This window comes from Pyricularia pennisetigena (assembly GCF_004337985.1).
Source record: "Pyricularia pennisetigena strain Br36 chromosome 4 map unlocalized Pyricularia_pennisetigena_Br36_Scf_6, whole genome shotgun sequence".
NCBI classification, from domain to species: domain Eukaryota; kingdom Fungi; phylum Ascomycota; class Sordariomycetes; order Magnaporthales; family Pyriculariaceae; genus Pyricularia; species Pyricularia pennisetigena.
In genome coordinates, this window is record NW_021940918.1 from 3110025 (window position 1) to 3137242 (window position 27218).

The window sequence follows — 27218 nt, forward strand, 5'->3', positions numbered from 1 at the left end:
GCCCATCTTCTCGTGTGGCCAGAGACTCAAAGGCAAAGTGGAGGGGGGAAGAAGAAATCGCAACGGTTCCTGGATCGGCTCCGACTCCCCCATCGTCCAGACCTTGTTTGCATGTGTTCGTCCCATCTTGGTCTGAACGGTCGACATGCCCGCTCCTCATTGGTTCGGCTCGGGAAGAAAGTTGTTTTCTGTCTCTTGTGTCTCTCTGTCACTCTCTCTACCGAACTTATTGCTTCTGCCGGCACCAAAGACGTCAAAAAACCAGGCACCCCCATGCGCAAAACCAAGATTCCTCCCCGCACGCACGCACCGCACCGCAACTCTTAAAACCCCACAGACAGAGATTGACGAATTGAAAAAGCTGCAGTGACAGGCTGGGGGGGTTTATGGGGGAGAGATGGGAAATGTGGTTCGGTTACCGCCCCCAGAAAATCCACCATCCTCCCTTGTTCCCTCGGCTTCATTGTCGTAATTTGAACTTGGTCTGCCACTACAACCTCCACATCAGGGGTGTCTGGTGATTAGTGGAATCACATTTTCTCAATGCTTCATCTTGTCGCTTTGGGGAAGTGTTTGACGGGCCCATTTTCCCCAATTTTTAGGGGGTTTGGTGGGGAGGGACATCGATCAATGCCCAAGCACCTAAATAAAACCGATAATACTACCACATAATACACAATGGCAAGTTAACTTTTGTACAAACGTCATCACGAGACTTTCTGCTCGAACTATGCCCCCGCTTTACGTGTTACGCGAGCGAAATGAGTCTTTGCTCTTTTTTTTTTCTTTCGTTTTCTTAAGCCCGCGCCTGCTCCATTCTGAAACTGATGTATGATATTCTGTTGACGTAAGTTTACATGATCGTCGCGGTGTTGCGGGTTAGCTTTCGACCGAATTGACCGAAATTATATGCGCCGCCGCCGCCCTCCCTTATTTTTGGGTCTATATTGTTCACTTTTCTACCTCTTGGCGAAACTGTTCCCTCCAGCAAGGTTTTCTTTTTTTGGTTTTTGTCTCGTCACAAGATGCAAAATAGTCGAAAAGTCTTGACACCTGCCTTCTCGAGATCGTCTCCGAGCTGTTCCTAGGGGCTATGATGTAAGAGTCTTTCCACTCGTCATGATCTGGCTTGACAAGGTATATTCTATCCCTGGTCTTGATAGCAATCTTCATTCCATGTCAAAGTTCTACCCACGAGCTAAACCGAGTGGGTGAACATTGGTTCGGAAGGGCCTGTGAGGACCTTGACAATACGCTTCAGTCTATGTTTTTTTTTTTTACTTTTTTTTTATTTTTTTCTTTCCCCACATATGCTTGTAACAATCCACTGCATCAAAGGACTTGATCAAATAAAAACAAAATCCCACTGGCCGCCAAGGATTCATATATGGCAAGATGTCCGTTAAGAAAATGGGAGACCAAGAACAGCATGACAACATACCCTTTCTGTCCGGGTTAATTTCTTTTGGTCAACACTTTCTAACAGAGCTCGACTATACACGCAGCACGTTCATGCCAAAAAAAGACACTGAAACAATCTCTTTCAAGACCAAACCCCCACTTTTACGCCGACAAATCCCGTTCCCTAAACTCGCAGATAGGACCCTCCTTCAGACTGGTAAAAGTGTCGACCAGCTGGAACTCAGACTCCCTGTGCCTCCCCCACTCGGCTCCGGGTTTGCCTCCCTCGGACGGGTCCTCGACCCCGACGGCCTTGCGCATGTCGTAGGTGAAGAGTGTCCTGGCCAACGTGGTCGACATCTCGACGTACGCCAGACCCTTGCCGATGCAGCCCCTGGGCCCGATGCTAAAGGGGCAGAAGGCGCTCTGCGCGGCCTGGACGTCGGCCTCGGTCACGGCGCGGCCCGACTTGAGGACCGAGCCGGCGATCCAGCGCTCCGGCGCAAACGCAAACGGGTCGGGGTAGTAGGCCTCGTTGTGGTGGATGGTGTAGTGCGGCGTGCCGACGACGGTGCCCTCGGGCAGCGTCTCGCCGTCGACCGTGATGCCGCCGCTCAGGACCTCACGCGGCAGGAGGCCGCCGACCGAGGGGGATAGACGCATGGCCTCGTCGATGCAAGCGCGCAGGTAGGTCAGTCCGTTGAGTTGGGGTCCCTGCTTGATGTCCTCGACGTTGGAGAAGGTGGTGCGGACCTCCTCGGTCACGCGGGCGAGGGCGGCGGGGTTGCGGCAGAGGTAGAAGAGCGTGGCGGCCATGGCGGTGGAGGTGGTGTCGGAACCGGCGATGATGCTGTTTTTTTTTTTCGACATAGCGCCAGATTAGCACGGGGTTATTTGCTGCAGCCTTGGTCAAACACGAGAGGGTCAGCTAAACTTACAGAAGGTTGGACTCTCCCCAGAGCTCGGGAGTGCTGAAGCCCTGGCCGGTCTCGGGGTCACGGGCACGCAGCAGATGGTAGAAGAAGTCGCGGCGGTCCGTCTCGTCGCCAAGCTTGGTGCGCTCGGTAAGTTGTGCGCGGCTGTACTTCATGTACTTGGCACGACCGGCTGCGATCTTGGGGAACAGGACCTTGTCGAGACTGAGCTTGTCGATGATGGGCATGGTTCCGCACTGTTGCCGTGTTAGCCTCGCTGAACCTGTGGCTCGTACGTTCAGGATAAAAGACAGCGGGCCAAGCTTACAATCAAATGCCTCTGAGCCGCAGCACCGACCATATCCAAAGCGTAGCGGTTATCTTCGCTCTCGAGCATGTGGAAGGCCTTTCCGAAAGCGAGGTCACCGAGGATATCCATGGCGAGGTAGTTGCACCAGTCGGACATGTTCTTGGGAGTGGTCCAGCCCTTGTTCTCGGGGGAGGCGCCACGGCCAATCTCGGCGCAGAATGTGCGCTCGTTGGCCAGGATGTAGCGCTCCATCTGCTTGATGGCGTTATCAGAGAAGGCATGCGACAGGACGCGACGCTTGCGGGCGTGAAGGTCGCGATCGCGCGCATTGTGCGTGTTGGGCGCCGGGTGCACGAAGGCGTCGTAGAACTCGGCCTTGCGGACGTTGGCCCTGAAGCCGTAGACGTCCTTCAGGGCCGTGGCGCTGTTGACCGAAATGCTGTTGGGGCCGAATCGGACTACTTTGCCTGTAGAGACGCACAGAAAGCCATGTGAGCCGCGTACTCCCGCAACTAGATCCGTCATGTTGTGGAACCCCAGCCAAGTCCCCAAGGGGTTGTTACGTTACACTGCCGCGAACCACAACTTACCATATTTTTGGTGCATGCGCCAAAACTCAAGATGACGGTCTCCTCTCCAGGCGTGGTAAAGCTGGTAGACATCTGATATCCTAGCCAGGAACGGTCCGGGGTATTTCGCCAGAGGATGAAAGTATAACCTATAAACCACGAGGCACGATGTCTGCCAGGCGCAACCAACTCGTTAGTTTCCGGCGATTGTTTCTGTAAAACGGGCAATTTGTGCCAACCCACGTAGATGAAGACGGCTCCCGCCAAGAGGCTGAGCCAGGTGTAAACTTGCTCCATGCTGAAAGCCATGATGAAAGCCAGCAGCGATTTGTCCAGTCGACGCGCGACGCTACTGTCAGATGAGTTGTGTGCGCACTGCCTATTGCCGAGAACAATCAATATTCCCAGCCTAAGACGCGGATAGAGACGAGTTTGGAAGAGGGGGGAACAGTCGGGGTCACGAAAAGTAGAAATAAGAAAAGAGATATAAGGGAAAAGAAAGTAGTATGGGCTAGATTTGTGACTCGGTTTCCAAACAAATACAAAACCCCATACAAGATCATCAAATATTCAACACGTCAATCACGAAAATGCATTCCACAATTATCCCCCCTTCCAAGCAGTAACTTGGACGAGGACCTTTTTGTCACTAAAGTAGTAGGTTAATTCACCTGATCCCACAGGCAACACCGAGCATGCCCCCAATTGGAAATGGGCCTTGGGCCGCGTCAAACCGAGCTGGGCATTGAAAAACAAAGCACATCGGGAAAGTCGCATGCAGCTTGTCAAGGGCTAACCCCGCCAAACATGCGCCGTAGGGAGCCGAACAAATGTCGTCACTCTTGTTTGGGGCTTTGGGGGCCACATGACCAATGCACACAATGCCTTCCTGGCTTGAACTAGGCTGGCTTGACTGGTTTGCCGAATGTAAGCCACGGCATTTCATGAGGGGACAGGAAGGGAAAAAAAAGAAAAGAACCTAGACTAGAGGGCCGGTTTCCCCACATGTGAATTTTCATTACCTCAGCCTGCTCCAACTGAGCGACCCAATGGTGCATTTTCCGTGCTGAGTAAGGCGCAGCGGATGTTATTCCGTGAGCCGAGTCCGGATTTCTTGCTTCGATACCAAACCATCTGCTTTGAAAATATGAATCGAGACCTTTTTCAACATAAAACATGACCAAGAGCATTCTCGAGTTTCAGACCCAATATATTTTCTTTTTCTGCACATCTGCCACTGACAAAAGAGAATAAAAATTACAATATCGCCCTTTTAATATGTACACTAAAAGTGCAAACAAAAAAAAGAAAAAAAGAAAAAAAAAGAAAACCAGTGGAACCGCTTCTTGCCGGTTCCGACCTGCATCTCGGGACTAAAACCGCGCGGCTTACTCGGCAATATGTGGAGCAATGCGACACCAGGCTAAACCCAGCCGCGTGGAACTTGCAAGTAGGTTGGTGTTGTACTTACTCATAAACCTAATCCAACCCCCAAAAAAGGACCCCATAGCGGATGCCCTTTTAGTAATTAAAATATCTTGGTTCGTCAAAGACGTGGTACCGGTGGCCCCTGACGCCCTCACCGCGGAAGACCTGCGGGAACCGCAACCCCTCGGGCACCTGGGACTCTTCGACCCGGCTGTTGCGCGCCTCTGCGTCCACCTCCCAAGCGCGTGTGGCTTCGGCCGACCCGGGCTCGGGCACCACAAACTTGGCCACCTGCAACTCCGTATCGGTGATAGTGCTGCGGCTGATGCGGGCATAACCCACGCGCTTGAGGCCCTTGAACAGAATGTACTCGCACCATCTGTCCCAGTCGGTTGGGTCCACGTCGTGCATTCCCGACTGCTCGCTGACGTACGTGTTGTAGTTGCCCTCGAGTGGCCGTGTCACCAGGTAGCTGAGAAGCACCGACGGTCGGTTGGTCGAGCCCATCAGCTCGCGCATGTATTCGGACTGCAAACGCCTGTCCTCCGGGTCCTCCTCCTGGCCCGAGTGGAAAACAAAGACGTCCACCAAGGTGCCGTACACGTCGAGCGTCGCGTGGATGGCCGGCGCTAATTCGCCCACGGGGCTGGGCAGGAGGTGATGTGTCGAGTTGACAATGGGGAACTTTGAGAGAAGCGCCGCGCCCCAGGTGTGCTTGTTGGGCCCTGGGCCGTAGTCGACGTACATGCCGAGATCTTCGGCCAGGTATTGGGTCGAATCACGGTTGCCCATGATGATGCGCTGCTGGTCCGACTCAACCAAGCCAATAACATCAAGCTCGGCGTCTCGGAGGAGGTCACGCATCCGCCGCTCCGAGCTCCACATGTCGTTGTCAAGTCCAAAGTGGATGGTCCACATTCCCGCCGTGATGACCCTGTCAGGTGCGTGGTGCGGCTTGTAGTCGTTGGTCGGGAACCGCAGGTATGCGGCGACCAGGAACGCGATGTTGATGGCTCCAAGCACCGTGATGTAGTGCTTGCGGTGCTGAAGCGTGCTGCGCGATGTCTGGGCCTCGTTCTTGCCCTTGGACCTTTTGGCGGCCTTACCGGCGTTCAAGTTGAACACACCACAGCCGATCAAAATCATCATGGTGGCCATGACCCAGTCAGTGTGCTCTCGCACGAGCGGGCCGCCAGGCACGAACGCATAGGCAACCACCCAGACGTGGAAGAGCACCATGATGTTGTAGATGAAGAATCCAAGCCCAAAGACCAGGCCAGGGGAGCGTTTTGCCGCATCTCTCAGCAGAGGCACAGCGACAGCCATCAGGTAGGTTGCCAGAGCGAGAGCTCCATAGTAACCCTTCCAGTGAGGGTATACCGTTACCATGCCGGCGCCGACGCAGCCGATGAAGTAAGAAGTCCAGAGGCTAGCCAGACCGGGCTTGTAAGCACCGATCAAGACTCCTGCAGTCATGGCGAAGATGGTGTAGAACGCAGTGGTGTTGGAGGTCGGTCCGCGGATTGGGTATCCGTCCCAGACCCAGAGGATCATGGTGCTAGTGTCGGACAATAGCGAGTGGAGGCCAAAGAAAAGGCCACCGATGCTGCAAGCAGCAAGGAACGACGAGCCAGACTTGATCTGGACACCGTCTAGGTTCAGAGGACCCCTCCGAGTAAACCGCCAGGCGGCAATAAGACCGAGAAAGAGGCCAGTGTAGTTCCAGCCGCCAGTCTCGGCGCGCATGATGGGCCAGATCGGGTTGAGTGTGCGGCAGGCAAACTTGACCGTGCTTGAAAGAATGAGTCCAACGGCCCAGGACAAGATGCGCAACTCCAGGCGGCCCTCATGCACGGATTCCGAATGCAGGGTTGCGACCCACGCGAGGCATTGCATCCCAAGACCAAACCCAACGGCATACAGACGGTGGATGGGATCTTTAATCAAAAATGCCCCAACTGCAGTCAGAGAGAGGAGGTGGAAGAAGCGCTGGAATCGAGTTATCAGCCACCTAAAGGGGCCGACACCCAACAACAGCGGAGAAATAGACACCATGACAAGGGCTTCATATCCGGAAATGCCCATATACCAGAGGGGAAAGTCTATGCGTTTGTCAGTAAATTATCTGGTACAAGTGACGATGGAGAGAAGGCACTTACACCAAATGGTGACACCCAGGCTGGTAAGGATGGACCAAAACACAAACTGATCCAAGTTAGCATATTGTCATTTGCAGCATGTGCCAAGCTGGGCAGGGAAACCAACTTACACCATGGTAGACGTCAGCAGCAATATCAAGCATACCCGACGGTGTGACCTTTTGATGCAAGATGCCAGCAGTGGCCTTTTCCTTCCTGCAACGGTAATTACGTCAGTACCTAAAGAGGCGCAAATTATGATGCATGGTGCGAGCAAACTTACTCCTTCTCGAGAGCAGCAGCCTTCTGCGGAGAGACGTTGGTACTATATGTGACATTCATGTTTAGACTCAAGATCTTCACAGCTTGATTGTTTATCTGATGCGTCGAAAGGTACTCTGCGCCATTACTGGACCAAAAAGCATACCCCCAGACTATGAAGGGAGCGATCTAACGTACCCCTGGCTAGCACCATGTACATCCTTGACAATGAGCTCAAACGAGCCAAAGTCCAAAGCCGTCACAGCGTCAAAACCCACGTCAAACAGAATCAGGGACCACTCAAAAAAAGCGTAAATCGTGTAGGCTATGGTAAAGTCAGCTTTTTTTTTTTGTTTCTTTTTTTTTTTTTTTTGCGAAGCAAGGGCAGCATTTTGTAATACAAAGACACTGCAAACTCACCTCCCGCAACCCTGTGGACCTTGTGCTGAATGAAAAAGTAGATAAGCGGAACCAGAGTTCCAAAGAAAGCCGAGCAGAGATATTTTCTGTGCTTGATCGCCTTGGCGTTTGGAGGGCTGAGGGCGATGCAACCAGCCGTCCAGGGGATCGTCGCGACAATGTACGAAATCATGAGGATGTCGTGCCAGTCATGGTCGTCGGTCGAGGTGATATAGGTCCAGCCACCACAAGTCAAAGTCCGGACAACACCAGTGATGGCGACGAATTTCGGCAGCGCCTGGCCGTTGCGACGTGTGAGGAGATACCAGAGGCCGACAAGCGCAAAACGCGGGCCTATCCGTAGCTGTGGTCAACAATGTGGTCCAAACCACCCAGTTTTACCTCATCTGGTTGGCAACTAGCGGGTTGTCCTCCAAATCCTCCGCAGATGGTATGGTTTTGTTCGTACCGGAAGTGATGGCGATCAGGAGCATAAAAACGGATCGCTCGGGATACTTGTCGCCGATGGTCGCCGACACGGAAGGAAACCACTCTTGAGGGTAGCCGTACCACTCATTTTGAACGATCTTGTGGTAGTGTAATGAGAGGCCCACGATGAGCGCAAATATGAAGGCGGCTGTTCGCAGGGGGGAGCTTCCGAGTCAGCCGAGGGAGTTGCGCAAGCACGTTTGAGAGTGCGCGGAGTGATGGGAATGGTACGAACAGTATGCAATCACGGTATGCGCCCAGCTGATCCAAGCGCCATTGAAGGAGAGAAGGACGCCGGCGTCCTTGTCTTTGTATCTTGCGGGCGCCATAGTGAAAAGCAGGGAGGGAGTCTAACGGGTGCCTAGCGGAGGTGCCATGCAGCCAAGAGAGAGGACACTATGGGTGAATTATAAGGTGTACACCGAGAGTTATAACAAAAATGAAAGAATATCAGTGCAGCCTTGAAAGGAAAACAAAGTTGGAAGAACAAAATCGGTGATCCAAGACAATGGATGCCCGCACTAGACTGTGGTTAGCAGAAGATCTCTCCACCTGTCCAATAGGTAGAGCTTCAGTTGCAAGCTGTTGCGCCGAATTGAGTTGAGCTGCAGTCAGGTCGCGCGTGGGTCCCTGCTACTGGTTGATGGATTGTAGGAGCCATGGCATTAACACGTGATCCCCCTTTCCGAAATAGGCAATGGCGCTTCCTGCATGCCCTGGAGGCAGTTGCCTGACTAACCAAGCCGGCTGTTGGAGCTCACCACAACAGTTGACACCAAGTCAACAATTTCCAGTGTGATACGTACAAGGCGCCATTACGGGAAAGATTTTGTGTGGAAAAACAAAGGAGTTTGCAATTCAAGCAAGACGTCAATCACGAAACCGGTACCCACTGCCCGCCAATTTGAGCGCAACACAACCCCCGAATCACTTATACGCCGTTCTCACGTGTTCAAAGCTTGAAGAGAAGCATTCGTCGAGTCTTCGGTCCCCTATCAAGGATAAATTACTTCCTCTTGTCGGTTTGTATTGACTGAGTCTTTCTGCACGTGACTCATCGAGACGATGGCATTTGTATCACAGGACATAGCGAGCGTCAATATAGACCGGCAAGGGACGCAGTATGTTGCAAAAGGAGAAGAAATAGAAAAAAAAAACCCCCTATTCAAGGGGATAGAACCATCCGAGCCAAACTCCGTCGCTATGCAGCAGGTCAATACAGTTGAAAGAGGTGGTATATACAACTAATCACCAAAAGGACCTCATGACCCCGAAAGTAATGACAAATCAGAATGCACTAGGTCGACCAAACGCCGCCAGGTGGGCACGGAGGTTATCATCGCCGAGTTCAGATGTGCGATTCGTCGCAATCTTTCTCATCACCCATGTGTCTCTTCCATTCTTTAGCCGTCGTCCCTCGGGTCCTGTAAGGTACTCGTCTAGCCACCTCTCCTCGTCGCGGTCGAGGGGGAGGCTAGCAAGGGTTCTGGCCCTTTGCTCCCTACTCCCGGGCCCTGCCAAGCCGGCGCTGCTGGGCCCGTCATGAACAGATGCAACGAGCTGCTCGAATAAAAGACGCCTTGCGGACTCTGGATGCGTGCGCGAGTAAAGAAGCGCCTCTGTCACGCTAGTCCGCGCAAGGGCGATAAAGTATAGTTCTAGCGCCTCTGGGGTCTTGAGAACTGGATTGACCGTCTGGTAGTAGGCAAGAGCCCAGGAAAAGTCATCGTCGCGCGCATGCCGCACCAAGATGGTGATGATATCGTCGGCAAACTCGGGAACAAGTGAAGGATGCGCCAAGTATTCAAGTGCGATCTGTGGATAGAAAAAGAGGCCGTGCATCAGCAACATCGTCCATTCATGCAGGAACAAATGTGTTATATGCTTCATGGCGAGGACTTCATACCGGAAACTGTTGCCGATCCATGTGCCATAAACCCTTCATAAAGATCTGGTATTTGCCCGGCACGCCGCTCTTTTCCGCAAATTCTTCGGCAAGACGGGATCGCACGCCGAGTATATCGTCAAAGTCGAGGAGGAGATAGTACAGGACGGACAGCTTTTGTTGGGCCGCCGACTTGCTCTGGCAAACCTTCTGGTGAAGCTCGCGCAGCGCATTATCGCCTCTTGGAGGATACGATTTGGCTGGATTGCATACAGTGTTAGAAAATATATAGCCCTAGTCGAATGAGTTTGATACGCGCTTGCCTTTTGTGACACCCAACGCGCTGAGCACTTTGTCGATGAATAGGACGCCACCAAAACCCTTGCGGTAAGATTCGATTTCGCGTATCAGGTCTGGCGCATACGGCGATTCGAGATCAGGCTGAAAGACCTGCTCGTAGTGTGTAAAGTCGATCGAAGTCATTTTAGGCGCTGCGTAGTCGGACATATGCGTGCCGATGAGTATATCTTCTCGTTTGATTTTGGTGCGAGTTCAATTCACCCTCATCACTGTCATGAGATACATATGTTGATGGCCTTGGGTATCCTGGTTTCTCGTGCCTGGCAAGGTGCAGTTCCTGAGCTATTGTGGGGCCCGACATCAGTTAACACGAAAGCACGTGAAGAGACGGTGGGGCAAGCCACTTCTTTTGTGAGTGGCCGCTGTGATTACCTACCCCCCAAGTGGGCTTGTCAGGTTGTTTGTTTACTTTGGCAGCGCACCCAGCTGCAAGTCAACAAAGCGGGGGATCGGTCAGGGCAACAATCAAAGACCCAACGCCGCCATCGCCAATTTTCCTATTCCGGGCGCAACCAGCCAACACCGCGCCAGCACATCAGCATCGTCGCTTCTGTACGGAACTGGCGCATTCGACTCTGTTCAGAACTTTTTGGACTTTCATTGGCCTTACAAAATGTCTGCCCGACCAAGCCGTCGCGCTGCAGCATCGCGACGCACCGCCGTTGTCGACTCATCAGATGAAGACGAAATCGCAAACACCACCAAAATGCCCGATGACAGCGAGGAGGAGTTCACACCCGCGCCCAAGCGGAGCCCGCGGAAATCAACAGCGGGTAGCAGCAGACGCAGGACAGTCGACCCGGATGCCAGCACACTGACCACTGCGAGCATATCTAGTGCTGCCCCTCGTCGCGGTCGTCCCAAGAAAAGCCTGGCGCCACCTGAGGAGCCCAGTCAGATCTTCAGTCCTGACGAATCTGTAGCGACTATGACTGAACCGCAATCGCCGCCCAAGAAAGCAGCTCCGCGCAAGCGCAAGAGTGCTGCACCCCGTGTCGTTGAGCCCGAGACGACACCGGAGCCAAGCCAGCTGGAGCCAAGTCATTTGGCCACTCCCACACAAACACCCAAACCAAAGGTCTCGCCAGATGTCTCCATGGTCTCGGCATCACCGCTAGCTGATGTTACCAGCACCAGCTTAAACGAGAAAAGGCGGCCTTCAGAAGAGACCTTGACAGCTGTGAAGCCCATACGGGCCATGGATACAATACTGGAGAAGCCCATGGATATTGTGCTCAAGTCGCGAACCTTGACAGTACCGATCATTGAGGACACAACTCCTAAACCTCGGATAGTGATCACCTACCTCATTTTGACAAACTTCAAGAGTTACGCCGGGAGACAAGAGGTCGGGCCTTTTCACTCGTCCTTTTCCTCAGTGGTTGGCCCCAACGGCTCAGGAAAGTCTAATGTCATCGATTCGCTCCTCTTCGTCTTTGGGTTCCGTGCCAGCAAGATGCGTCAGGGCAAACTTTCTGCCTTGATTCACAATTCTGCGCAGTATCCGAACCTGGACCATTGCGAGGTCGCAGTCCACTTCCGTGAGGTCTTGGATTTACCCGGTGGCGGACATGAAGTTATCCCCAACTCCGACCTGGTCATTTCTAGAAAGGCCTTCCGCAACAACTCGAGTACCTACTACATCAACAACAAGACTTCAAACTTCACAACCGTTACAACTCTGCTCCGAGAACGTGGTGTGGATCTGGATCACAAGCGTTTTCTCATTCTTCAGGGTGAGGTTGAGTCCATTGCTCAGATGAAACCCAAGGCTGGTAACGAGCACGAGGACGGGCTTCTCGAGTACCTGGAGGACATCATTGGCACTTCCAAGTACAAGACCCCCATTGAGGAGGCAGCAGCTGAGGTCGAGACGCTCAATGAAATCTGCGCGGAGAAGAATGGTCGTGTTCAACACGTCGAGAAGGAAAAGCAGAGTCTTGAGGACAAGAAGAACAAGGCTTTGGCTTACATTCGTGACGAGAATGAACTCGTTTCCAAGCAGGCGGCCTTGTATCAGCTATATATCAGTGAACTGGATGACAACTTGGCTGTCACTGAGGAGGCAATCACGCAGCAGCAGGCTCAGCTTGACCTGGAGCTCCAGAAGCACGAAGGAAGCGAGCAAGTCATCAAGCAACTTCAAAAGACGTACGGGAAGATCAGCAAAGAATTTGAGGCCCAAGACAAGGAGGCCCAGGCCTTGGCGAAAGAATTGGCCAAATTCGACCAGGAACGGGTTAAGTTCGAGGAGAAGAGAAAGTTTTTGACGGACAAGCAGAAGAAGCTGGAGAAGACCATTGCAAACGCAGAGAATTCGGCTGCCGAAGGAGAGGAAACGATTGAGCAGTGTACTCGAGAGATTGAGCTTCATTGCCGAGATATTGAGTCCTTGGAGGAGCGGATCAAGGAAGAGGAGGAGGAGCTGGCCACGATCCGCGACAGCCTCAAGGGCAAGACTCAAGCCTTCTCCGACAAGATTGCCGTCAAGCAAAAATCACTCGAGCCTTGGAAAGAAAAGATCAACCAAAAGCAGTCGGCTATTGCTGTTGCTGAAAGTGAGCTGACTATCCTCAAAGAGAAGGCGAACTCTGGTGCGGTTGCACTAGAGGAGCTTGAAGCCAAGATCGCCACAATCGAGGGAGAGCGTGTTGCCAAGTCCAAGGAGCTGAAGCAGTGTCTGGCGGAGAAGGCCGGTCTCGAGAAAGAGGCACAAGACATTGAAGAGGAACTCCAGAATCTCGCCGGACAGGAGCCCAAGATCCGTGCCAAAGTGTCCAACGCGAGACAAAAGGCTGACGAGGCCCGCTCCAGCCTGGCTCAGACACAAACACAGGGCAATGTTTTGACTGCTCTAATGCGTATGAAAGAGTCTGGTCGCATCGACGGGTTCCATGGCCGTCTAGGAAACCTGGGTACCATTGAGCAAAAATACGACGTGGCCATCTCCACAGCATGCCCTGCTCTGGACAATTTTGTTACAGACACAGTCGAAGCCGGACAGCAATGCATTGAATATCTCCGCAAGACGAACCTTGGCCGTGGAAATTTTATTTGCTTGGACAAGCTCCGATCACGAGATCTGTCTCCTATTCAGACCCCAGAGGACGCACCCCGTCTGTTTGATCTGATAAAGGCAAAGGATGATCGGTTCAGACCTGCATTCTATCACGCTCTCCAGGACACCTTGGTTGCCAAGGACCTCACGCAGGCGAACCGCATTGCATACGGCGCCAAGAGATGGCGTGTTGTTACCCTAGATGGCGAGTTGATTGACAAGTCCGGAACCATGTCTGGTGGTGGCACAACGGTCAAAAAGGGTCTGATGTCATCCAAACTGGTTGCTGATACCACCAAGGAGCAAGTTGCGAAGCTGGAGGGTGACCGCGACGGACTGGAAGCCAAATTCGAGGAGTTCCAAGAGTACCAGCGGGGTCTGGAGACTCGCCTCCGCGAGCTCAAGGATGAGATCCCTCGCTTCGACACCAAGATGCAGAAGTTGAAGCTCGAAATCGACAGCGGCGCCAGGAATCTTGCGGATGTCCAGCGACGCATCGAGGAGCTGAGCAGAGAGCACCAGCCGTCTCAGACGGATGACAACCGCGCTGCCGTTTTAGAAAAAGAGATCGCCAAGCTTCAGAAGGAGGTCGAAAAGCTGTACGGTGAGACCTCTAGCGTCGAGGATGAAATCAAGGGCCTGCAAGACAAGATCATGCAAGTCGGTGGAGAGAAGCTTCGGGCACAGCGTGCAAAGATCGACAGTCTGAAAGAAGAGATTGCAACACATAACGAGGAGCTTTCCGCCGCAGAAGTCAAGAAAGCCAAGGCAGAGAAGCAAAAGGTCAAGCTTGCAAAGGACCATGCCAAGGCTACCAAAGATCTCGAGGCTGCGGTGCGTGACTTGGAATCACTAGATGACGAGATTCAGAACCAGGGGGACAAGTCGGAAAGTCTCAGCTCAGCTGTCGAGGAGGCGCAGGAAGCCCTTCAAGTCAAGAAGAAGGAGCTTTCAGAACTCAAGGCTGAGCTTGACGAAAAGACGTCTGAGCTCAATGCGACAAGGGCGATTGAGATTGAAATGCGCAACAAGCTCGAGGAAAACCAAAAGGTGCTCAGCGACACAGAAAAGCGCCTTCGCTACTGGGATGACAAGCTCTCAAAACTTAGCTTGCAAGATATCAACGACCTCACTGGCGAAAACCCTGCGCCTGCTGCGTCTAGTGATGAAGATGCCGTCATGGAGGACGCTGTCACGGAAGACGTGGCCATGGAAGACGTTGCTATGGAAGATGTCGCAGCTGAGCAAGATGGCGAAGAGTCCGAGGCCGACAAGACGGCCGTTAAGGACGAGCCGCCTTCGTCACCTGGTCGCAGGGGCACTGCTTCCGAGCCACTGCAGATTCCTCGTTATACCAAGGACGAGCTTGCAGACATGGACAAGGACACCCTGAAGAGCGAGATCGCGGCCTTGGAGGAGCGGACACAAAACGTCAACGTCGACCTCGGTGTCCTGGCCGAGTACCGGCGCCGTGTTGAAGAACATGCTGCGAGATCATCCGACCTAAACAGCGCAGTATCGCAGCGTGACGCCGCCAAGAAGAGATGCGATGACCTTCGACGTCTTCGCCTCGAGGGTTTCATGGAGGGCTTCAGCGCAATCTCGCTCAGGTTGAAGGAGATGTACCAAATGATCACAATGGGTGGTAACGCCGAGCTTGAGCTCGTTGACTCCTTGGATCCTTTCTCCGAGGGTATCCTGTTCTCCGTCATGCCGCCCAAGAAGTCGTGGAAGAATATTAGCAACTTGTCTGGTGGCGAGAAGACGCTGAGCAGTTTGGCGCTGGTGTTTGCTTTGCATCACTACAAGCCGACGCCCCTTTACGTCATGGACGAGATCGATGCCGCGTTGGATTTCAGGAACGTAAGTAAACAATTGTTAATTTCACTTGTCAGTTGACCAGGTACAAAGATGCTGACTTGGAATCAGGTTTCCATCGTCGCCAACTACATCAAGGAGCGGACCAAGAACGCCCAGTTCATCGTCATTTCACTTCGCAACAACATGTTCGAGTTGGCAGCGCGACTCGTCGGCGTGTACAAGGTCAACCACATGACCAAGAGCGTGACAATCGAGAACAAGGATTACATTAAACGTCCTGGGGCCCAAAAACCCCAGCAGCAGCAACAACCGGCGGCTGCTTGATAGGTCCGAGCTATTTGTTTTTTTTTTGGAGATTTTGTTTTGGTCGGCTTAGGTTTTGGTCCCAAGGTTTTATGAAGTCATGAGCCTGTTTTCTCTGGGTTTACTGTTTTTTTGTAAAGGATGAATATGACATAATGCTCAACTTTGTTATAACGACCCGACGGCTCGTCTGCTTTGTGTGTATGGGCTCCCGCTTGAGGTGTTGACTCTGAGCGCTGTGATGAGGAAAAAGCGAAACAAGTCTAGACTAGACTAGACTACTTTGTGAAGAACAAAGCCGCGTTTTACAACTCGAGTGCTTGGTAATTCAGACATTCAGGCAAAGGAAATAGAGGTCCCTGTCATTATGCATATTGCAAACACGTTGAACAAATCCCACGAATACAGTTGTAATGATATATAATAGCGAAAAAAAAAAGAAAGAAAGAAAAGATGCTAAAAGCAGGCTATGCATTGATTAATATGAGCAAGCAGCGACAACCTGACGCACTGTCTTCTGGTTGCGCGACCAATGATGAATTCCTCCCGTGAAACCCATAACGCCTGACCATGGCTCTCGATGGACACCAACACTGCCTGGAATCCTCTTAAACAGACAAAACAACATCATGCACTTTTTTAGATAATAAGAAATCACACACCAACTGCTGCTGCCACGACACCCTCTATGGAGGAATACACTATTTCAAGAAAGAGTCCAGATTTTTGCTCTTCCCTTGCGCGTACGGTTGATGGGGGTACCAAAGCCCTCTCTGTATCATTCAGGTGTCTCGAGTGAAATAGTATTTGAGTAGCGCTGTGCGATAAGTGGCGAGGCTGCGACCTCCATCAAAACTTTTGGTCTTTTTTCATCGATCTTGCGTTGGTTTGACAACGTCAAAGACACGCTGTTGCCGTTGCTGCCGCATCTGCGGCTCGTCCGAGCTTTGCAGTCCGTAGTAGGCCCCCGTTGGGGTGGGTATCCACGACGGCTCGGCGCCGGCGTCCATCTCGACCGGCGTCATGCGTGCCGGTGGCGACATCAGCGGAGGATTAGAGTCGAGCTCGGCGGCGCCCTCGTTGACGGGCGGTAGGTCCGGGGGCGGTATGTAGTAGTACATGCCGTCAGCCCCCAGCATTATCCCCGGGGATGGCGTCCGCAGGGTCTCTGTCGATGGGTATATGCCGACCGAGGCTGGCGATTCCCAGAGCGCAGATTTCGGGTCGTAGGGACTCGAAAATGTGGGGAGTAAGGTTGAGTTCGAACTTGGGAATGCGGACTTGAGTCCGGCTGAGGGTGGTGCCGAGGCATAGGGGTCCATGGATTTCCCAAGTTCAGGGCTGGGCTCGCCGCCGTCGCTGCGCGTCGTCATCAGGGCCGTCTCCTGCATGGCGGACCTGCGCGCCGCGCGAGCTCGTTTCCGGGCAGTCCTGCGTCGGCGCATAAATACGAAGAGCCCGGCGGCAAAGAGCAAAGCGAGGCCGACGCCGGCGCCCAACGCTATGCCGGCTATGGCACCTGGGCTGAGGGAACCTTGACTTTGCGGCTGCGAGCCTCCCAGGCGACCTTCTTCCTGACCGTCCGGACCCGGCATCCCTGTCTGAGCTGCACTGTCTCCTGCCGTGGTCACACTGCTGACAGCCGTCCCTGTTATTGCAGCTCCGCTGGCCAGGGGAAAGGCGGCACGATATATTGTTATTGCCTCGCCTTCGCCGCCGGTTATTGGTGAGTTCGTCACTACCTCGCGGACCGTCGTGCTGCCCGTCTCTTCCTTGATCACCCACATTGCTGTGGCGGTCTTGAGTCTCCGGTAGCAGTTGCGGGCCCCGCCGTCCATGGTACAGCCGTCATATCCGTCTGGACAGCACATCTCTTGCGTTTGGGTTGCAAGTCCAATGGCCAGGGTCGAAGTGCACGCTTTGTGCCAGCCTTGCGGGCATGCGGTTCCGGGGAATGCGAGTGAAGTCAAGTCTTCGTATGCGGTCCCTTGGTAAAATATATCCTTGTAGCCTGGAGGGTGGCATGCCTCATCTATATATTGGCGTGCCGATGAGTTTATTATGTCGTAATCCCAGCATTTCTTTCGAGGCCCGACCTCACTCCCCTTCATGCTGCAGAATATCGAGGCGCTACATGACTCTGGAGCTTTCCATGGTGTGATTTGCGGCACAAGGTCGAAGGTTTTGGTGACCACAGTGCTTCCTGATGTATATGCGTGTGTGGCCGTCGATGTCATGTAACTAGTAGACGGTGCGAGCGACATTATCGCGGTTAAGTTCTGTCTTTCTCGAAGCTCGCCACAGTGATATCAGTCTGAACTCTGGTGTTGTAATTTGAAGCCAAGTTTGTTTTCTCAGCCTTGCCAATAGCTCGCATAGACTGGGGATTTTGGTTTTGCTATTAGAAGCTCATAATGAAAGCACAACCCAAGGTCGAATAAGTTACCCAGGCCTTTGAAAAAGAAAAAGGAATTCAGGTATCAAAGCTTGGAAGAGAAGATAGGAAAACAAGTTGATGAAAGGGACAACAAATTCACAACCATGAGGAAAATGCTGGAGTGCGGCCAAGATGAATGTAAATCTTCAGCACTAGATACGACATTTGAAAATGTGGAGCTAAAGGGGAGGGGTGAGTGTTGTTATTTGTTAGGCCGTAAGATTGGAAGAGGCGGGGGGTGAGATTCAGTAAAATCACGCCGTGGTGGTAGTCCGTATTAGACAAGGCGATGTGGGTGACGATTTGACAAGATCAATCAATCATCCTTCATTCTCCACATAAGCATGATCCGCACGTATGGCAGAGCAGGGGGGCCACCTGAGAACCTTGCATGGTGATAATGGATGGTGTGCGTGGCTCAAGGTAATTTTGCAGGCCAGCCGACATTATTGTTGGAATCAGAGCAAGGCGCAGCTTTTGCCCAGCTTGCCTAGTTCCAAACTGACACCAACTTGTCTGCAAGAGCCGGCGAGCGACGGGGAGTTTCGGGCGCCAACATGGCGGCACGCATCGGTGCGAGCTTTTCGGGTTGGGAATAGTCTAATGCCTCTTTGCAGCCATAGTTGTGTATTCCCCGTTGACGAAATGGTGCGCTGGAAACTGACAAGGTTCCGCTATAGCATGTTTCCCTGTCCCCAGGGATGCTTGGCCGATCTTAGGAAGCCTAGACGCGATCTTTGCCACGGGAGGGACCATGTTGCCATTGTTGTCCCAGGATGTTTAAATGCAGATAGCTCAATACAGATATGTCCTGGCTTGCAAGGCTCGTGTTTGCGCTGTAACAGCACAGAGAACCGTGGTGCGGTACTCACTCAGCGTGGGTAAGCAATCTGCCAGCTAAGCAGACGAGCTTGGTTTTTGTCTTCATTCAAATATCGATAGCGGCTTTTTTGATGACAGGACACCCCCAAAAATTCCAAGTAGGGAAATCACCCAACGGCGGGCATGAACTTCCGCACTTGGTAGAAACTCACAAATTTGGTAGCGGCCACAGAAACTCTTCTCGCCCCCGTTTTCATTGGCAAAAATATCATAATGGATTCGTTGGTGATGCAAAAGATCCGGAGGCAATCAACCGCGCAACCCCAACAGCTTGGGATCACACCAACCATTGCAACGTCCAACGGACGCCCAAGAACGTCGGGAATCTAGGCAGACGGGAGTTTTTAGTTCGTCAGCTATCGCAACTGTGATGGATGTGAGAGAGTGGGAGGAGACATTCAAAAGTCTAGCACCTTAGGCGTGTGGCAAGCAGGCAGAGAAGTGGACGACTTGACGGGCAGGCAGGGGCAGGCAGAGGCAGGAACGACGCTTGGCTTTCGTACCAAAATCTTACAAGTTGTCCCGCCGCCAAACAGTGGATCCAGCGCTTTCCAATTTTGTTCAACATTGCAAGCCTTGCCAGTCTAGGCGTGGGGTCCCGTCGGCTAACCAGGCCAATCATTCGTCCATCTTGGTCGGCTACGCGTCCATTAAGGAAACTCAGCCATCCCTGCCACGAGAATCTGCCTGCCTGGGCTGGGTACCCTAGCCATTGCCCCACCAGCTCTTCATTGTTACATGCCCATCGAAACTCCCACGTTTTTCTCCTACACTGCGCCATCACTTTTTTTTTTCTTTTTTTTTTTTTCTTCTATTCTATAATACCTCCGCAAAAGCACCTTAGCGCCCAGGGGCACATATGGCCATCAACCCCACCCACACACACTCCTGATCCCCTTTGCCTGCATAGTACTTTGCACTTTGCCTTGCTTCTTTGTATCTGAGGGGACAAGATCATGGAAAAACCAACATGCTGCGCCCCGGGAAAGCCCTTTCCCCGTCGCGTGGTCTGGTCCCGCCTGTCGTAGATCAATAATAACCCAACGGATCAAACTCCACATCGCCTGCCACCCAATAGACTGATGCCTGGAATGTGCACCACACGCTGGGTCGACAGCTCGCAAGCAAAGCTCCTACGTACCGGTGCATTGTCATGGACCAACACAGGTACTGGTATTCACAACATAATCATCCTGCCTCAAACATGTTTGCCAGTTCCAACATCGACGTGGCTGAGTTCTGAAAAGAGCGCATAAAAAAAAATAGTAACATACACCATCTTTAGAATCAAACAGGAATCAGAATGTGACCTAGACCAGTCTAAGGGAATCAGCCGCTTTGGCAGTACTACGTCCCAAAAATCTACTCCAATACAGAGGGCCAGAGGATTGTTTGAGATGCCCCTGCATCACCATTTGGGTTGTTTGGAACACATATCTCGCCCAAACCAACACCGGCTATAATTCGTTATTCAGGGCTTCGTCTTCAATGACCGGCGGATATCTGCTTCGGACTCTGAGGGCCGCCGGTGATCCTACCGTTTTCTGCAGTCCTTGCAAACAGGTGTCCCTAGGACTTGCAAATGTCGCAGGGGTATCGCTGGGCGTTATCACCTCCGAGATGCTTTTCGCCGAAGTGACATCGTCTCTCGCATGCCCATGCGTCGTACCGTTGGTGCCGCCCTCCAAAGCCGGCAGTGACGAGGACTCGCCGCCATCTACATTCATGCACAGCGACGCCTGGGACGGCCGCCTGCTGCAGGTCCCTAGATAGGCGGCGCCCTCAAAACAGCGCATGCAGGTCGGGTAGACGGCGAAGGGGACATATTCCCGATCCCAATCTCCTTGAAACTGAGGAAGTCTTGGTCGTGACTGCTGCCTACACTTCTCGTGAATGTCATCGAATATGTCGGCGATTGGAGTGAAAAAGGTATGTCGGGGCCCGCTTCCCCAGTACTGGTTGCGACCCCAGAGCTGTCCAATAAGTTCATTGCTATCGGCGTCCACAACAGCTGCTCCGCTGTCGCCCTTGACTCCCACACCTCCTCGAATCCAGACATCTTCGTCATCAAGTGATGTAGGTTCTTGGATGAACCACTCTCGCGTCGCATACCCTGTGCCGTTGGCCAAGTCACTCGAGGAAAGGTATGCCGGGATCTCACAAATCTCGCCGTGCTGATAACCTGAGGTCCGGCCTGTGGTGATGACGGTACCTCCGGGAATAATCGATCCCGACCTAACGACAGGAACGTTTCTGACAGTTTCTGCCACCGTAACTGAGCCACGCTGGACAGGCACTGACGCGGCAGCCGGCAGCCTACGTAGCATGTTCGCCTGTCGTGGTCGGTTCGATGAGATAAGCGACCAGTCGGTCACCACGAGAGGCGGCTCAGCGTCCAATTCCTCCCAGTAGGGGTCATGTGATACGCGAACTGTCTTGAGATCGAAGCCCGATGTTGCCCTCACGGTTCCCAACTTGAATGAGGAGCCTCCGGGAGGAATCACCATGGCATCGTGGCCTTCGTTCCTACAAAGCTCTCTGTCTGCCCATGAGGGGTGTTCTATCGCCACGTTTTCGTGCTTGCTAAAGGCTTCCAAAAAAGGATGAAAGTTTGCAAGCCAGAAGTTTGCCCCGTCCACGACCAGACTAGGACCCAGCGTGGCTATGAACTCGTCATCGGCAGCACCAATGCTATCGCCCATACACGGCTCCATATAGCAAAATGGGTTTCTTGGCCAGCATACGTCGTCTGGGTTCTCCTGGCTCAGGCCTCTAGCCAATGCCATAAGCCGCTCAACTTTTCCTCTGGAGAACTCGAACGTGGCGTGCGATTTGTACAAGGGCGGCAGCAAATCCTTCACGTGCTCCTTGATTGCATCTTTTGTGGTCGGGGAGATTTCGTCTTTGGTCATTAGACATATGCGGCGGGAATTGGGGTGCTGTCCCTTGGTGCCTTTGCACACACTAATGACATGGCCAGGCCCGCACCGTGTCTGGAGAAACTCAACCAAGAATGGCAAAATGCAGTGTTCCCATAAGAGTGGAAAGCTCGGCACCTCGAGCTGGACGTGTGACATTTCTGGCGCGGCCGATCCAGGGTTGCCTGCATTGGCATCGACAGTGTCTGCGTTTGATCACAGTCAAATTCCACACTCGGGGTTGGTTGCTTGTCAGGCATTACCATTGTTTTACTTACTTGACAGTCGCTGCTTCCTCGCAGCCCGCTTTTTCATGATACGGTCCAGCTGCTCCCTGCATCGAGTTTTGGCAGCTTCTATCTCGTCCCGACTTTCACAGACTTGCTTGGTTTCGGTAGGGCTTTTGGCCTTTTGGTTGACACCTGCGGCTTCATTGTTGGCGCTTTTAATGAGTCCCTCCTGGCTTTGGCGGGAACCTGTCTGTTTTTCATCTTTTTCCATTTTGGAGGCTTGCGAGTCGGCGCTTTCGCCCCCATGGACGAGCTGGAGATGGGTTTTGACGGCGGCCTCGCTCGTGAAGTTGCTCTCGCAGCAGCCCAGAGCAGGACAGATGAGAAGGTGCTCTGCTTTAACATGCCAGTTGAGACCATCCCTAGATGTGAAAGCACTGTCACTGCACCCGGACCAATTGCAGGCGTGCAGAGGCTTGGCTTGTACGACGTCAAGATTCTTCGAGTTTTGATCCCTGGTGTCCGGTTCCTTGTCGCAACGCGATTTCTCGCGGCTCTCCGGCTCACGCGCGGGTTCATGTGGAGTATCACTTGTATAATGGGGCTTATTCGACACATCTAAATCTGAGCAAAGGTCGAATGTGTATCTTTGGAAATTTCGGAGGGGGCTGGGTCTTCTCGATAGGCGAGGTACCGCGGTAGTTCTGGGGCCTTCGAAACACAGCGAATTATCGATTGCCACCGGCGACAGCGTCTGACAGGGCGAAACGGTAGCAGCAGAATGGTTGCTGTCGAGCGACGGACAAACCGAAAAAGTTTCTCCCGAAACATACGAACTGTATGAATCAAACGCCGACGCGGTTTCGGGATCGAGGTATTCGAGGTTCAAGTCGTCGGTACGAGCTCGCTTCGGACAGTGGCCCTCTTCCTCTTCGAGCATCGGCACAAAGGGGTTGCGTGAAACGCCACCGACGAAAGCGCACATTTCAAAGTGGTAGGGCATGATGTCGTCGTCGCATGCATATGAGATCATGGGGTCGTTGTGCCTCTTGTCCGCGGTCCTCCAACTTTTGAACATGTTGCTACCGCCAACGGTTGCATAATCGGTATTTCCTACACTGCCACCCATTGGATTCTGCATGGCACCACCCGAACGGTCATGTCCAACAAAATGGCGTAGGTCTTTTGTAAAATCCTCTTTCGTAGAAGGGTTGCCTTTCTTTGCTGTTCCGCGGGCTGTTCTCTGAGAATGGAAGGTGGATCCTCTGGCCCATCCTGAGCTGCTCATAATGATTTGTTTTCTTGCAGATGCGCCTTGTGTTGATGAAAACACCGTATAAGTGTTTTTGGAAGGGACTTCAGTGCTTCAAGATGCTGGCGACTTTTTTTTGACCAGTAAAAGACCAAAAGCTAACAGATCGCTGGCTTAAAGCACAAGAAGAGACAAAATGGAAAGAGGGGTTGCCCAAGCCATTTTTGACAGCCGTCTTTTTCTCAATTCGGGACCGACATCGAGGGTGACACTCAAGGCAATCTCGAGGCCAGGCGGCCTCCCAAGCCAAGATAAGGCGGACGCCAAGCCATGTCGGAGGCCTATTTTTGATCGAACTGCGCAAGCATTGCCCAATCATGCGTCTGCATTATCGACTTTAACCGCAAGCCATGGATAGTACATTCTTGGGATTGTCATCTTTGCGCTTTTGGGGACGACATTCTCCGTTACTATGGAAAGCCCCGCACCGGTTCGCATCTACTCGATCTCTTCTAACTGGCATACCATTGTTGTGGAATTAGACCGCTTCGAACCTATCATACTAGACTATTGGAAATAACTGGTGAAAGACGAAGAGAGAACCAATCAGCGCAACAAACAGCCGAATCGTTTTCATGTGGAGCATAACAGCTAGGTAAGCAAGGGACCGCAGCTCTTTGTCGGCGTGGACATTGCTACGGCATAGTCGTACAGGAGGTTTAGGTGCAGACAATTGAAAAAAAAAACCCATAGGTAAATCTTGCGTACTCCAGTACGCACGACATTTATTACGACATGTACCCTTCCCGCGTGCTACAGTCGCACAAGGTGGGATGTTGCAGGTCATAATCAGCCTCGAGATTACTTGGACCTGGAATTCGGTGCACTTTTAGGAAGGGTTTATCCGGCATACCCAGGCTGTTCGCGCCTTCCTAGAAAGGGATATAGAAGAATATGGTGGAGGAGGCACCATAAAGGCAAATTTGATTTCTTCCCAAAAGAGAATGAGAGCCATTGGGTGATCAGCAGAACTGGGCAAGAGCGACAGATAAGCATGGAATTTTTGCATTGCGGAAGAATTTGTATTTTGTCTTTGAACAGCCAGGCAGTTATCTTGGCGAATTCAAATCATTGCTTCGAGGTCGAAATACTCAAACTCTCCCAACCTAACACCTGGTTTACCTTCAAGTTAACTCACTTACCTAAATCTTCACTAAAAAAACATAGATATCAATCATTTAGGATTGCAGCAGTCAGCAAGATCAGATTCGAAGTCCAATTATACTCAGACACTACCACAAACCTACTGCCATGGCTACTGAAATAGCCACCATGCCCAGGCTCTCCACTGCCAGCGGGAACCAGAGTGGCCTACCTACGAGCGCGCCCGGCCTGGGCCAGTACGCGGCCAGCTGCTGCGTGATGCGCGCCTCCTTTGCCATTTACAGTACAGTGCCCGGTATGACGTACGAAAGGTTAGAGGACATTGCACTGTACCTCTCTGGTGAGCAGGCAAGGTTGGTGCCTCTGGAGCTGCACAAAGGCGAGCTCATTGACCTGATGGATCCTGGCGAGCCGCTTCCTGAGGAAGTTGACGAGGACCTGCTGGGTTTGAGACCATGTCCGTTCCGAGTGAGGGAGGACGGAGAGGAGGGCGATGAAGCCTGTCCGTGGACCGGATTGCTGGATGGGTTTTGCACGGCAGGAGGAAAGACCATCCAAGGTGCCGTGCCTCAGCCGCGGCCAAAGAACTCTGACAAGGAAGTGAAAAAGTTGGTCTCAGCAGACGAGAACAAATCGGCAGCGGTCGATCCAAAACCGTCGAGACCCCGTGTGACGTTGAGCACTGAGCAGATCGCCAACATGCACTGCCCGATCAAGAGGGCAAAATTGACAGAGTCAATGGCAACTTTGGGATGGGTATACCTCGACGATATCCCGTGTCCTGAAGAGCGGGCCAGGCAAGAAGCAGCCCTGCTGGCGGGCTCTGCCACTGAAGTAGCTTCTCAGCCAGAAGCTCAGTCAAATACAACATCTCCACCTCAAGAGGCTCTAGCTAAGCCACCTGTAAAAGTCACGCTGACTCCGGAACAGATTGCCAAGATGCATTGTCCCATCAAGCGGGCAAAACTGACAGCTTCAATGGAGACGGTCGGTTATGTCTTCCTGGATGACATCCCCTGCCCGGAGGAAAGGGCCAGACAAGAAGCTGCCATCAAGCTGGGTGCTAGTGCTGCTGTACTGTCGGACACATACAACATAAGCACTCCAGATGAGGCAGTCAAGGTCCGTGATTAGATAGCTGGTCACCAACCGACGGAATATCAATAATTTATAGACGTCTGGAATGCATGTTAACTAACCTTGTATCCACTACAGAAAGAACAAAACCCCCCTTTGTCACGTTTTTTTCCTGAGCCAGCTAGAAAGAGAAGCTCTTATCGTCGGGCTTCAGTCCTGACTCGAATTGATGATGCAGTTGGGATGGACGGTGCCAACGACGTGGGGCGGACCACCGAGAAACATAAAGAGTTCCGCCATCTCAAGTATGACACCAGTTTTGAGTCTGACAAGCCGATTCGGAGCTCAAAACAATCAACATGTACACCGCCGCGGGCAAGAAGCTCAAAAACTCCGACCTCATCATCCAACACACGGAAGTCCTCACCGAAGCAGACAAGACGATCCAAACGAGACTCACAGTCTCTCCCCTCGCGCGGTGAAAGGCCTTCCTCCACCTCTCAGAAACAAGTATCAAAACTTGACGAGATACATCAGACCTCTCGGCGTAACTCAGTAGTCTCGTCGGCACGAACTGCTTCATCACGCTCCCCAAATGCCTCGCGAAGATCTACGGTAGAAATGGTCCGAATTCCCAGGCCTGCAGAGGACGAAAGCTTTTGGCGGCCGCCATTGCTGGTTCGACCCGCAACCCTTACGCCGCTGATGGGGCCGGTAGGGCTCCGGATGGTGCTCATCACTCACATTGCGAGTGACAAAGACCCGCAAAAATGTAAATTCGGGGGGCCGGACAACCTGTCGATTGTACCATGGGCGTTCTTGGTTGTGGTTGAGGATGATTTTGACTTGACCCAAGAAGACCAATACCCTGGACCCAAAACCCAGTCGCGGCCGCACTCTCTCTTGGTGGTCTACGGCGACGTTACAGAAGTGGTTGAGGGGCGTTCGAATCGTGTGCCGGTTGACAGCTTCTTCTTTGATCCGAAATTTGCGCAGATGATGCTCTCGGCCGTGTTGCTAGGCCAGCGGACACTGGGGGCGGCAAAGCAGTACTACAATGTTGACGGGCCTGGATATAACGAGGAAGTCTGCTACGACTTGGAGACTTGGAGTTCTTGATGCTGATGCACTTGCACCGGGTTGTTCAGCCTAGGTCTGATTGGGTGAGGATGCAAGGATCCGGGGTTTCAGTCGCTTGACAGTGTGCACTTTTTCGGCGTTAGGTACGGTTGGTATGATCAGCCAGCCTTACTTTGAGTAAGGGCACATTGCGCACCACGAGAGCTCTTGGTTCCGGTGACTTCGGAACTGTTTCAACATGTACCTAGTCATCACATGTGGGTCGACCACGACGAGCCTCATAACCTATTACTGCTTGTGGTTGGCCGGCGGGCTTGGCCATTCGAAGCAGAAGATCTGGCAAGATTCGTCTTAGCACTGCAGTTTTTCTAACGTTAGTTTTAGTCAGGTCCAATTCGCAACAAATTCCCCCATTGTTTTTGCCTGCTACTGGTCTTTTGCCAAGTGGAAACGATTTCTGATTCTGTCTTTTCTCCTGTCTATGTGTGGGGAAAATGTGACTAAGAAAAGAAAAGAAAAGAAAAGAAAAGAAAAAGGGTATGAATGCGGCCGTCAGAGATTTGCAAGGAAAAAAGCCTAGTCTTGGGAGCGAAGCTGATGAATCGCCTGGATCACAGGAGCTCCGTCCCAACTATTGCCTTCTTGCCATCCCATGTTAACATTATCTTTGAACGCCATTTTTTTTGGATGAGACTTGTCACCCATGCTTCCCTGTCGAGGACAAGAAGAGAAAGTAGGAAAAAATACAAGCAGAAAAAAAAATAGTAAGAAATCCGATCGAGACAGATTCCCGTTGCTATTTTTTTTTTTTTTGTTATCCAGGGACGTGAACCATCTCTGGG

The 27218-nt window shown here is 52.4% G+C and overlaps 7 protein-coding genes across 7 annotated transcripts; 2 read left to right on the top strand and 5 right to left on the bottom strand.

Moving 5' to 3' along the window:
- Window positions 1-1563: 1563 nt before the first annotated feature.
- Window positions 1564-3503, bottom strand: PpBr36_06523 (uncharacterized protein; the record flags this gene model as incomplete). The annotated part of the gene is made up of 5 exons (XM_029893668.1): window positions 1564-2251; window positions 2340-2572; window positions 2644-3092; window positions 3216-3366; window positions 3438-3503. The coding sequence occupies 5 exons, from the start codon at window positions 3501-3503 to the stop codon at window positions 1564-1566; spliced, it is 1587 nt and encodes a 528-aa protein (XP_029746600.1).
- Window positions 3504-4715: 1212 nt separating this feature from the next.
- PpBr36_06524 (uncharacterized protein) lies at window positions 4716-8238 on the bottom strand (the record flags this gene model as incomplete). The annotated part of the gene is made up of 8 exons (XM_029893669.1): window positions 4716-6724; window positions 6782-6827; window positions 6892-6976; window positions 7044-7085; window positions 7220-7346; window positions 7442-7774; window positions 7890-8057; window positions 8145-8238. 8 exons carry the CDS (start codon window positions 8236-8238, stop codon window positions 4716-4718), a joined length of 2904 nt encoding a protein of 967 aa, XP_029746604.1.
- Window positions 8239-9196: 958 nt separating this feature from the next.
- On the bottom strand, window positions 9197-10301 carry PpBr36_06525 (uncharacterized protein; the record flags this gene model as incomplete). Its single annotated transcript, XM_029893670.1, has 3 exons — window positions 9197-9724; window positions 9816-10054; window positions 10130-10301. 3 exons carry the CDS (start codon window positions 10299-10301, stop codon window positions 9197-9199), a joined length of 939 nt encoding a protein of 312 aa, XP_029746603.1.
- A 466-nt stretch (window positions 10302-10767) lies between these two features.
- On the top strand, window positions 10768-15357 carry PpBr36_06526 (uncharacterized protein; the record flags this gene model as incomplete). Its single annotated transcript, XM_029893671.1, has 2 exons — window positions 10768-15075; window positions 15142-15357. 2 exons carry the CDS (start codon window positions 10768-10770, stop codon window positions 15355-15357), a joined length of 4524 nt encoding a protein of 1507 aa, XP_029745864.1.
- An 848-nt stretch (window positions 15358-16205) lies between these two features.
- On the bottom strand, window positions 16206-17600 carry PpBr36_06527 (uncharacterized protein; the record flags this gene model as incomplete). Its single annotated transcript, XM_029893672.1, has 1 exon — window positions 16206-17600. The coding sequence occupies one exon, from the start codon at window positions 17598-17600 to the stop codon at window positions 16206-16208; it is 1395 nt and encodes a 464-aa protein (XP_029746602.1).
- A 2512-nt stretch (window positions 17601-20112) lies between these two features.
- Window positions 20113-22881, bottom strand: PpBr36_06528 (uncharacterized protein; the record flags this gene model as incomplete). The annotated part of the gene is made up of 3 exons (XM_029893673.1): window positions 20113-21779; window positions 21852-22427; window positions 22641-22881. The coding sequence occupies 3 exons, from the start codon at window positions 22879-22881 to the stop codon at window positions 20113-20115; spliced, it is 2484 nt and encodes an 827-aa protein (XP_029746606.1).
- Window positions 22882-24387: 1506 nt separating this feature from the next.
- PpBr36_06529 (uncharacterized protein) lies at window positions 24388-26415 on the top strand (the record flags this gene model as incomplete). Its single annotated transcript, XM_029893674.1, has 2 exons — window positions 24388-25341; window positions 25435-26415. 2 exons carry the CDS (start codon window positions 24388-24390, stop codon window positions 26413-26415), a joined length of 1935 nt encoding a protein of 644 aa, XP_029746605.1.
- Between the last annotated feature and the right edge of the window lie 803 nt (window positions 26416-27218).